The sequence below is a fragment of the Phasianus colchicus genome, chromosome 12 (assembly GCF_987193195.1).
Source record: "Phasianus colchicus chromosome 12, bPhaCol1.hap1.1, whole genome shotgun sequence".
NCBI classification, from domain to species: domain Eukaryota; kingdom Metazoa; phylum Chordata; class Aves; order Galliformes; family Phasianidae; genus Phasianus; species Phasianus colchicus.
The window spans coordinates 15,401,353-15,413,923 of record NC_143447.1 but is presented as its reverse complement, the minus strand read 5'-3'; the positions used below and the strand labels follow the sequence as shown (position 1 = coordinate 15,413,923).

Here is a 12,571-nt window from a genome sequence, read left to right as displayed (position 1 = left end):
AGCACGACAAAGAAAAGGAGCACAAGAACATCCAAGAAAGCTGTACTGTAAAAACAAACAAGGCCCAAAACACGCAGAGGATTTAAAGTCTAAGCACTCGTGTTTATTGCAGATTTAGGGACTGCAAAACATCAGGTAAGCAGTAATATTCTCTGAAGCCCTGTCATGGAGCAGGACCCTGTCACATAAAGAACAAAGGTGGTTCTTTTCCATACACTTTCTTCCTGGAAAAGACCACATCTTTGAACAGGAAAAACCATCAGTGCTGACAGTAGCATTTCCAAAATTTAGTTGCTGATTCCAAAAATGAGTAGAGAAGCTTCTCACGTCAAGTTCCAGTTTTTTGCTACTTTCTAGTCTTGGTTTCAAGAAGAAAGCTGGATGAGAACAAGCAGGTGAGCCACGCTGCCTTCACAGAGGCTAACACTAGGGATGAGCGAGAGTGAGTTTTGGAGGAGAAAGAAAGGACTCATTGACCCACCGCTTCACAAAACCCTTTAGGAGCTTGATTCTCCCTGTGAAAACCATTGGATATAATGTCCCTCCGTAGGCACCCAGTGAATCCCCTCTGGTGCATCAGGAGCGCTTTCAAATCTGTCTCTTTTCCTGACACACACATACATGCCCCAAGTTCAAACTTGTTTTTGAAGCAATAAAGAGATGCAGAAAAATTGTACATTTAAATGACACGGCGAGGTGGCCAAGTGTGAAGTGAGCCCATCTCTCACATCTTTCATTTAAAAGGATGAGACAGGACAACAGAAAGCCTGCTGCAATCCCTGTGAAGAGGTCAACGTAGAAACTGGGCCACATAATTTGCCATTTGAGAAAACAACAACACGCAAATAGAAGACTCTTTGGACCTCTCCTCATTAGGCAGGGAAACCATTTTGCAGAGGCAGTCTCCCCCTGGGATAGAGGAGAGGGCAGCGAGAAAGACAAGTGAAGCGACACGAGATTGCCGCCACGATGCGTGACCCCGTGGCAGCCGAGTCCCCGCGCTCCGCAGAACGCTCCGAGCACGCCACTGCCCACGGGGTATTGTGGGAGAAAGGCAAATAGAATGAGGCAGGCCAAAATGAAAACTAACAGCCCACGCAGAAAAAGCAGAGCGAGGGATTTTCCCCTGCGATGAGATGCTGAGGAGCGCTTGGGTCCGGTCAGCCTTTCAACCAATTTATTCAATCAGCTTCGGCTATCAAGGTGGCAATTGCGTCGCTTTTGTTTCAGGACTGAACTGCTGCAGGTCAATCCACCCCAAGCAAACCTGCTTATTTGCTTCAGAGATGTTCAACACTTAAAGGTTACTCAGCTGTACAAATGCTGGAAATAGCACACAGGGCTCTCGGGGCGAGACTCAAACCACCCGGGACAAACAAGGCTACTGAGCATCACCACATCAGACACTGGCAGAGATGGTTACCAACTTCTTCTGCACCCCAGATAGCTCCAGAAAAATAGAAATAAAATCATAAAAGAGGGGAGAGCTTGCCAATACTCAGATATGAGCTCATATGTTAATGCTATTTAACAGCGTCCCCTTCCCTTTGCAACGCCACTCTCCATGAGAAAGAAGAAAGATGCGCTCTTGGAGACAGCTCCTGCAGAGGACAATGCAATTCTCAGCTCTTATGAAAAATGAGGGATGTGCTGCTCATGTCTTGGGGTGCTGCCCAAATGTGCAATGATTCCCTCTAGCAGCAGTGAAGGATATATGCTGTGTAATCAACAGATAGCTAAATCATCCAGTTTAACAGCTCTTGCACCCAAGTGATTTAAAAGACAGTATTCAGTCGTTGAAATCCTTCCTGCATAATACTTGTAAGACTGAAACTACTGTAGCTAGACTGGATTAACTCGTCCTGCTGCTGTTTCTATTGTTGTCTGAAATGCAGCTTTTTTCCCCTTAAAAAGCAAGGGAGTATGGAGAACACACATGAAAAGTATGCAGTATCCACAACAGCCCAGGTGAGTCCCTTCACCTGTCTGACACAGGGTGACATTGGGCATTAATACTACCAACATTAATACTACCAACGGAGGTACTACATATTTGGGGTGAAGCCAGCAAGAAACCCACAGCTAATGTAACAGTTCATTTAAAATACTCATGTTCCAAACCTGCCAAGTGCACTGAGAAAACACAAAATGGCCAAATCAGAGTATAGCTCAATTTTTCTCATATAAGGGAAAAAATGAGTTATATTCATTTTTGCCCATCCTCACAGTAAGTCTTTTTCCTTGCATTTTTTTTTTTAGGAAAAGCAAAGCTAAGTATTACAATACAGGTCAGCTATAGTTCACTTTTAATGAAGTCAAGAAAACCATTCCTAATAGAAAACTTTTATTTGCTTAAACCTGAAGAGATGAAATTCAGATCTGTCTCAGTTCAGCTGCTCAAATGGAAAGTATATGGCCTTTATTCCTGCGACAACCAACCGGAGGCAGCTGAGGAGCCAAAAAGGAGATGAGTTTGTGCATGCATTACAGAGCTCTTCCCATTTCCCCTGCCCCCCTTATTGCTATATCTTTATCTCGTCCAGCAACATTGTTTTCTACCCCATCATACTCTCTGGCCATTCTTCCATAACCTCTTGTGCCTTCCCTAGACACCTATATTCCCCACGCACACCATTTTTCTTTCTTGCCTTTATGTTCTGCCACAAACTGCTAGTACTGCTTCCACAGCCCAGAGTTTCCTAACTAAAGATGGTTATTGATGTACAGTACTAGTGTTTTAGTGCAGTAGCAGAATCAATAAACTAGGAAATACTGCTTTGTCAGATTTTGCCACTGCATGCTGGGAAATATTTTTAGTGCCTTTGGATGGTCACAGAGCTTTTCTTTAGAGATCACACTGGAGCATGAACTATGTCTTCGCTTGGAAGAACTGAAGCTCTCCTACCCTCTAGTGACTGTAAATGAATAGAGCACGAGTTTGCAGCTTTCCCCCCTCCTCTTTTAAACAACACTTGCATCTCTCGTAACTTGGTCCCGTGCCTTAGCATCTCAATTTTATATAAAAAGATGCCACGGCACAAGCCAGAGTCTTGAGAAGTGTCAGACCTGACAATATGCCTTATAGCTGAAGGTCTAAAAAAGCGTGTATATAAAATAAGTGTTCAAAATGCAACGAGATACAGCGTACAGTAGAGAAAAATACATGAGCAACCAAGACAGAAGTTTGGCTATTCTGCTCAAAAAGGAGCAGAGTTTAAAACCTGGCTCCCTTTCCTGGGACCCAAAGGCAACCAGCGCCAAGAGACAACTGCGTGTGCTTGCGTGAGGGGGATCGAGCCACACCAAGTGAATGAGGGCAAAGTAATTTCAAGAGCCTTACCTAAAAACTGAAGCACTGAACTTTTCAGTTATTCCATTGCTTTCTGTTGTATTGAATTCAGGGATGTCTGGCAGCCTCTGCAGGCACAGCACTACAGGTCTGTGTTATCTCCCCAGAACCAGGACTTGCTGAGCCACCAGTCAGCTTCAAGAGCTCTACTCTGCATCACTTCTTTACAGAAATATTTTTGCTGGGACAATACCTGAGAGAATAGGCTCTGCCACATACCACAACACAGTTATGATGAATAAAACAAGAGGAGGTTCGTTGTTCAATTGATGTAGGCACAAATGGATAGTTATACAGGGAAAATATCAAGATGCATAAGTGTTCTCACAGGAGCCAGATTTTGATTTTCAGAAGGTCAGTCTTCATGGCTCTCAAGATGACTACTGGGCAGTTTCTGTATCGTTATTATTTACTTAATAGCAAATTAAAGCTTTACAGAACAAATGAAAAGCCACAAGTCGGTTTTCTGAATCAGTTAAAATCTCATGCAAAGATGGGATATTGCAGGAAAGCAGATGTAATGGCAACCTTCAGGGCTACTGGAAAAGACCAAGGAAAGCATGTTCCATACATATGTAACAACACAAATCTTGAAAATCCTATTACATTGCTGGTAATGAAAACTGCCTGCTCTTTCTCTATCCCCAGAGCAAAAGGAATTTGCAAACCCACAGAAGTAACCAGAAGACATAAATACTGTGTCTCAAATTCCTCCAGTGGCAAGACGCACCCCAACCAATTCAACTGGGAACTAGCAGACCTGTTTTCAATGCCAGTGCTTACTACTGGCCACATTCAGGTACTCCTAAACAATTCAAATCCTCCACAGCTTTTTGTTGCTGTTGTTTTTGAAGCATAGAATGGTTTAGGTTGGAGAGGACATTAAGGATCATCTAGTTCCAACCCCTTGACGTGGAAAGGGCTGCCAACCTCCAGATCAGGCTGCCCAGGCTCCAGGATGAATTTACTCCCATTTTCAGTTAGTTCAGACTCTTTCTACAGTACTTTGCCAAATGAGGCCTTCCTCTCGTTTGCTGATAGATGCTACCATAGAACATTCTGTAAGAAAACCAAAGCAATTTCTCATCACACTAAAAAAATCAAAAAAGCAAAGGGAATGGCAACTACCACACTTAGGTTGCACCAAGACTTCCAAAGTTATGATGCTTTTCAGTTTGTTACAGAGGAGAGCACAAAGATTTGGGAAATAGGCCTTTTTGAAAAGAAAAAGTATGGATTACCTTGGATGAAGATCTCTTCTTCCGACTTGACCATCTCTATTTGGGAGTCCCCAGCATTGTACCAAAGAGAACCCAGAGAGGGGAAACCAGAGAGGGGAAACAAACGAGGAATAAAATGGGGAAAGTTGTTCAGTAAAGTAATTCAAACATCAGCTTATAAAACTTACAGGAAAAGCACATTAATGAGGAGGGGCTTGGCTCTAACTACTGCATTAATTTACCTTCCTCCTACATGGCACGATCAAAAACTCAAAATACCTGCATTGCACCAAAAATAAGAGGACATAAAAAAAATCAGGAAAAATAATCTGAGGGACAGAGAGCCATTAGTAAGAAACATGGCTTATACTTTTGGTGCCATCTGGTTCTACAGTAAGCTAATTTAAAAAAGAAAAAAAAAAAAGAATCATCTTGCTGTTAAGTGCTAATGTGGACAGAGCCATTTCACTATTCTGATTCCAGTGAAAATGGCTGAGCAATTTGCATTTGAAATACGAGGGCTTAAAACATCATCTTTTAAAAAAATTACAGCGTGCACCAACTCCTCTATCATCCGCACTCTGAATGTTAACTAAGCACCCCAGAGTACCAAAAGCCTCTACTTTAAACCAACGTATTTTCTGTCTCACTGGCTAAGTCCACTTTATTCCATGTCTTCCTAAAAATCCCAGAAGAATTCCAAAGGTTCTTCTGGCTAAATTACTCTTCCCTAAAGACGCTACGTCTCTGCTTCACCCCTTCCTTTAACCCAGTGACACTTGCCAACAACACTGTCTTGTACAAGTTCACTGGGGAATTCACATCTCGGATTGAAGCCATTGTCTTATAATATAGACATATAAATACAGCAACAACGCTTTGACGTCATTAAGTCTTTCAATAGTCACATACCAAAGTAGAAGTAAATGTACAATTATCATAAAATTAACACAGAGGATTTTGTATTTTTAAAAAAAGGCAACAATCTGAAAAATTATTGAAGAGCAGGCATCCCACGTCAACTTTTCCTCATTTTGCTTTCAAACCCTTTGAAACACTTACATTTCTGTAAGTAATCCCATTTACTGTAATTTCATACCTGTAATTCAATGTGCTGTAAACAGCAACTTCCATACTAGACTATGCAGAAGACTGTAGAAAGATTTTTCTATTTATATTTCTGTCTCATATTTAAAAGTGGGCTAGCTTGAAAACCAGTGCTAAGAAAATACCAAATTTCACCCCCTCCCATTTCAAAGCTGCTCTGTGGACAGCAGCAACATGAGTTCACCAATATGGCACGCTGTATCCAACACTGGTAGTAATCTTTGAAGTTTAAAACAACAAAATCAACATATGCACAGCATGAAATTTTAAAACTATCATCAGCTTTGAGTTGTTCACAATATCTGCCCTGTTTTTTTTGTTTTGTTTTGTTTTGTTTTTTTTTTTCCTGTTTTGCACCAAAGCTGCACCATATTTCAGCATCAGGAACCAAGTTCAAGTGAACTCAAGTCAAGAAACTCAGTAGCAAGATCAGTTTTTATAAGAAATCTCCTCCTCTCAGCCAGTGTGCTCTTCCTGCTGCATTGGTGCAGTTTAATCTTGATTTTAAATCCCTATTTTCAGACGGTTTTGGGGGGGTTTTGTTGGTTGTTTTTTTTTTCCCCCATCACTAGCATGAGAAAAGAATTGCATTCAAAATGTTGGGCTCTCAGTGTTAAAATCTAAGCTCTTTGACAGAAATCAGAAAAGAGCGTGCTCTGGAATAGCAACTGCAAGAGTGGAAAATAACACGCATGTGATACATGGAGAGCACTGACACAGTGCACTTCACAACTACAAGAGAAAAGTGTTTAGCTACAGATGTCTAAGCATCTATTACTCAGTTAAATATGGAGTTGTTTGTTGCCTTTTGTTTGTTGGTTTTTTTCCCCTAAAGCCATCATCTGTATCGATTTCAATATAGAGTTCTCTGAAGATGAAAATAAAGGTGGCATTTTGAAGTAAATCAGATTAGGTCCAGTCTTTTTTTTTTTCCCCTCACCTCAACACATTTCAGTTATAAATTTGATTTCCTAAGCCACTTACATTTCTCTTGAAGTCTCCTTGCTTGACTGCTAGACTCAAGTTTAATACAATCACTCCCATGTCATCTTCTAAACTGTTGGGATCTTCCAGTTTTAAAACCTGTTCAGTAGTTCTACAAGCAAAAGAAAAAAAAGAAACAAGAAAAGATGTGGATTTGTTGTCTTCAGTTAACTCGAGTTCATTCCTAAAGGTCACTCTGAGCTGTGCAAATTTCAGCCTCTTGTCTGAATTCCCAATATTGAGTTTAAATATGAAAGCAGGAAGTCTGAAGGGTTCACTGATCGTCCCGACAAAACACACAACCCTTTTAATAGCACATCCTATCACGATGCTACTATGTTATCTGCATTTCTTCAGATGTGGGTACAAGCTGAAGTAAGTTTCGCCTGCCTCCATTTCTCAGGTAAGAAGAGTGACAGAAACTTATCCAAGTGAATTTTCCGACATTAATGGCTGAGACTTGACTCAGGATATGGATTCTACCTTACGTCCAAGTGCATTTAATCTCCCTCTGTGACTCAGTTCCCTCTCTGAAAACGGTAATGCTGACATTTACTTGGTGGCACTATCTGACAGATAAATTCATTAATGTTTCTGGAAACACACAAACAACAGCCGTGGGAGCTATAATACACCCGCACAGGGAGAACTCATTTTCTCAAAAAAAAAAAAGAAAAAAGAAAAAAAAAGAAGTCACACAGTGAGCGAGTATAAAAGAGAGAAATAAAACTTGAATTCCTGGCTTCCAGCTTCACATTCAGACCAAGCAGCAGTAGACAAAAGGCGAAGGGCTTTGCCTCTGCACTAAATCAGGGCCAGATGCGGATGCAGCAGGGCTGGGTGGCTGCAGGGGGAGGATGGAATTGGGGGACCTCGCCGGCAGCAAGGCAAACCACTCCCCAGTCAAATAACCTACAAGAAAAATGCACCCGGCTCTATAGGGGGTTCATAAGGGGTTCTCAGCTTTCTACCCCTTCTGCCATAAATCCACCTCCATAAATTATTCTGGCACAGCTAGAAAGAAAATAATCCCCGCATATAAAAACTTGTTCTTATTTCTAGATACTAAAAGAGCAGCTTCTTCTGTAAAGGGCTCCATCCAGGTAGAACTGCAATCCAGTACATGATGCCAGATAAAACCACGCCTGTATGGGATTTATCTGAAGCTAGTTTCTCATTTTTGAAACATGTTCCTCAGCCTTCAATCAAAAAAACCTTTCCACGAACGGATAAATTCCAAGCTATAGCATTTCATTATTTTATCACGTCTCTCAATTAAAGTGCAATAACAACATTAATTAAATAAACGTGTTACCTATTGAGTTCAAGTTCAGTGAGCACGACAAATGCCGAACCCATGAAGTCAGAAGATGTTAAGTCTCGATCATACACCTGGTGACAAAACAAAATTGATATTTTGAATGTTCACATCATAAGGCAGATTTATCCAGCTGATAGAAGAACAGATATTTTAAGGCTTTTCAGATCAAAGCTTAAACATAATTCAGGGATAATTTTCCATTTCCCTGCTTTAATTTGTATTTTTAGCTAAATATTTAAACAGTGTTTTCAAAGTATCATCTTAATGTTATGTAAACAAAGACGTGTGCTGCTACAGACTGCGCCTGTCCCTTTATGCTCTATGATGAAACGCTGCACAACATCAGGTAGTTCTTGCTACAGATGTTTTAGCAATTAGTGCTCACAACTGGTAGCCTGCAGTTCTGGTAACTGTAATGGTACTCATAATGAGAAAAGGCTTTGCTACTTGTCACGGTTGCATCCCAGGCAATAACTCTGTTCAATCCAGCCAAATTGCACTCTTAAAATGAGCGTATGAAACCTCTATTGATTTCACAGAGTTTGCCCAAGCACGGTAAGTTACAGCAGAATGGAGCTCTGTAGTCTTAAATATATCCAGTCAAGGAATTTCATTTCAACTTGAATTTTCAGTGAAAGAAAGCAAAACATTCAAGTGAAATCTGGAAAAGGAATAAGCGCATTTTAATTTGAAATTGCTGAAACCCTTAAACCAGATCGTGTTTTATATTATGCTACTATGGTGAATTAAATAATCACTATGTTTTCACAGCAGAAAACAATTGCTTAAAATGATATTTATGTATCTTACACAAAATTTAAAACCAAGACTTACCTTGACCCAGAGTTTTTGATCGAGGGTCTGTACGGGCAGCACCACAGTCTCATCCCAAACTGGGTTTAAGTTCTTGTAGACTACCTTACTTTTGTATAGAGTTTTCCCATTCAGTTTGAACTTCACATACGGGTCACTTGTACCTGTGATAATTATAAGGAAATAGATCAGCACCGCCCCCATGTAAGCCCACAATCTTAAAATATGATTTAATAAAACCATACCTAAGAACAACAATAAATAGTAATGTCTTTAATATGCATTCATATGTAGAAATTTCTAGTTTGTACAGGAAATCAATTGAACATAACCAGAAAGTTCTCTGAGAGCAGACAGCAACATCTTCATAGTTTATTTGATCTCTTCCTTGTTATTCTTATGGAGTGTTAATTATTCTTCAATATCTTTGTTAGTATTTTGAGCAAAGAGCAAACAAGGATGAAGAAATATTTACAGGCCAATTAGGAACGCAGACAGTAAAAGAGAAAATGCGATCCTGAGACAATAAATATTCAGACCAAAACTAAAAGGCATTATAACCCTGGATAGGAGTGCCAAGGACACCAGTAACAATAGCTAAAACACCCATCAGGATTTCATCACTGGTGTCATTTGTCCATTTGCTTAAATCCAAATTTGAAGTTCCGCTGAAAAAAATATTGACATTATTCACCAGCTCAGGATAGAATCACACAGAGAACAGATTCTATAAAGAAAACCAACAATATTCAGGTAACACATTTTTTAATCCAAGCAGCACATCCTGCCATGGCAATAATGTCCCATATTTTTATGGAGCAGATGTCCATAGACAGACCACGAGGCTCGTGCCACTCGGCAGCATTAGACAGACTTGCAGCTGTCAGAGAAAAAGAGAAGAGGGAAACTGTATTGTTATTATTAAAACAATGGTTTCTGCACTAACACCAATCACTATGCAGGATAAGAAAAAAAAAGGAGTGAGGTATGGAAAATATTTAACTAGATGGTTGATTTAGTAAGGTGTAGACTACAGAAACTCCCAGTTGCCATTAAGTGGAAGAATAAAATTGAGGTGTAGCATCATTTACAATTAACCGATCCCAAGTGCTGCTTATCTGTAACATTCAATATTGTCTGCACTGTACTTTACATTTAGAATTCCATTTCCCTGCTACCAGTTCCATAACAGCTAACCCAACAGATGCATCCACACCGGGCACTGCATGCTGCCAGTGCAGCCACCACCACAAACACTTCATTTCAAAGCGCTGCTGCCAGCACAACTTCAGACTTCACAGCTTCAAAAATAATCTGAACGTGTCTTCCCAGGTCCCCACCGGTGATGAATGAGAAGATATGCTCAATGCTATGTGAAGAAAGATGCAGACTTGAGAAAAAATAGCTAAGTAACAGCATCTGTTTTGGCACTTGGGGACAAAGTGGGGACGAGTGGAGGTTGGACTTAATGATCTTAGTGGGCTTTTCTAACCCTAACAATTCTACGATTCTATCTGGAAACCAATAGTAAATACCAAGAAGAATGGTATGTCTGGGAATACACAGAATGTTTTTTTAAGAATTATAGAAAGTTTTTATTCTGCTTTCACTTCAAAAGTGATGAATCAGAGTCCTGTCCAGTTCTGCACGTAAGGGATGTTTCATTCACAGAAGGAAAATACTGATTAGATTTCAAATACTACCCACAGCCAATTCTTTTTTTAAAAAGTAATTGCTGAAATCAACTGTTTTGTTGGGAAAAACATCACACACACATACAAATTTCTTTTCCATCTCCTCTGAGAGAGGATAATAATAAAGTGCTGATCTAAAGGCCAGGGAAGTCAGAGGTCAGCTTCCCATTGGTTTTAGTGGGTTAGGAGTAGACCTTCCACCAGGATACCTATCAAAACTATGATTGAAGTCCCACATAAAGCACACGGCTTAAAAACAGCACACTTTACACAATGAATGGAAATAGTAAGATAAAACACAGCTCCGCTATGTGGGTAATGGCCCTCGGAGGATTTACGGGTTGAGAAATGACATCATTGAGCTCTGGGGTGTTAGGTTCTCCCAGCTCCAAAGATCCCAACTCCGTTCTGCTTTAAAAGGAAAAGAAAGGATGGATAGGAAGAAACTGCACGCTCAAAAACAATAACAGTAATAATGACGTCCAGAACCTATCCTGTGCACAAAATAGTAACCAGCTTAGATAAGGAAAGCAGTTGATGAAATTAAAGCATGAATAGGATTGAAGGAGGTCTATGGCTGTAACTCAACTGGTTTTGGCACAGAAAACCCATGAGAGAGGGCAAAGCCTAAAAAGAGAAAAAGAGGAGCTGGAGAAAGCAAACAACCAGCAAGTTCAATATCTGCCAGCACGAAACTCCAAGCCCTTTCTCCAAGGATGGGAAGCAAGAGGACCATATCTAAGTAAGCATCCTAATTGCATTATTGCTCTGAAAGCTTTCCAGATCATTAATAAAGGGAAATAAAAAGAGGGGGAAAGGCTGCCTGGTGCTGTTCATGTGAATTAGGCTTTAGCAATCTTTCTTTTTTTAAACGTATACATAAGAGGAAAAAGAATACATACAAATATATATATATAAAACAGCGGGGAAAAAGCTATAATAAAAAAGAGGCCTTTAATTAAATAAGATTGCCACACTGGGATCAGGCCTTCATGCTTGTCAGCTTACTCTCAAAATAAACATCTCAAACCCGGGCCTCAGTGGTGTCACTTACTCCGGCAAGGCACACTGGGTAATCCCTCGCTATCTTGACAGCTACATAATGTTCAAACTGTTTCACGGGTGAATGGCGGCACTCGCGCAAAAGAAAATATTAATGCCCGGAATTAATAGAAAAAGGGATGATGGCTTACAAAAGCCAAACAAGGGAAAGGTGTCAAGTTAGTGCGGTGTTAATTGTTAGGGAAAATAATTGTGAGCGGGCATGGGTTTCGGCAACGCTTGGCTGTCGGGCTGTCAGAGGGGTAACATCTCAACTAGGCAGGCAGGGGAGCGGGGCCAGCAGTGCGGGAGAGCGGCTCCGACATCCTACAAATGACAGAATGGCACCTCTGTGCCAGCAGGCAGATGGACCTCAGCCTCTGAGGTGGCAGCTGGACACGTACCGGGGCTCGGTGGCATTTCCTTGGGCTGATTGAGTTAGGCAGCAAGGCTGGATGGAGGGGGTAAGGCACTGCAGTCCCTTTTGAGGCTTTCAGGGTTTCCCTAGGATCATGTTGGCAATGCTGCTGTGTCCCCCCAGGTCACTGCACTTACTGCTGGTGGTCTTTAAGATGCCCCAGATTGCTTTCAAGTGGTCAGCACAGGCTAAAAGGAGACAGGGGATGAAAAGCGGGGCAGGTGGGGTAGCCAAACCTGATGGGATGAATAGCATAGGCTGCAAGTTATAATTAACTGCAGCCAAGTTCAAGGTTTGAAGCCTTCTGGATTAAAGATCAGACAGACATTTGCATCTTTTAAATGCTATTAATTAAGGACAATCTACTGTCTATCCAAACAGTAAAGCTTTTCAAATCAATGAATGGTGATTTATGATATGAACTGATCTAAAAGGAGAATGTTTTAGCTTTCTATTAGACAAAACAGGTGCTCAAGAATACTCTGCAGAAGCCAGGCCATTAAGAAAAGCATTTGAGAAGTGACGCCCCAGCAAAGGCAACCAAAACAGCAGAAAAAAAATAAAAGAAAGGATGACTTCCAAACAACAACCAGCTGATCATTCTATCAGCTAGACCTGTTTTTG

The 12,571-nt window shown here is 40.8% G+C and overlaps 1 protein-coding gene across 6 annotated transcripts in view; it reads right to left on the bottom strand.

Moving 5' to 3' along the window:
- The window catches only part of MCTP2 (multiple C2 and transmembrane domain containing 2), a 142,868-nt gene that overhangs the window by 74,710 nt on the left and 55,587 nt on the right, over window positions 1-12,571 (bottom strand). For all 6 annotated transcript variants that reach the window (XR_016470436.1, XM_090149059.1, XM_090149062.1 and 3 more), the window contains exons 6-9: window positions 8,816-8,958; window positions 7,976-8,052; window positions 6,661-6,772; window positions 4,591-4,626 (exon numbers count right to left, since the gene is read on the bottom strand). Coding sequence is in view for 5 of the 6 variants with exons in the window: in XM_090149059.1 (XP_090005185.1) it covers window positions 4,591-4,626; window positions 6,661-6,772; window positions 7,976-8,052; window positions 8,816-8,958 (368 nt within the window). In the remaining variant the exon portion in view is untranslated. The remainder of the gene's footprint in view (window positions 1-4,590; window positions 4,627-6,660; window positions 6,773-7,975; window positions 8,053-8,815; window positions 8,959-12,571) is intronic.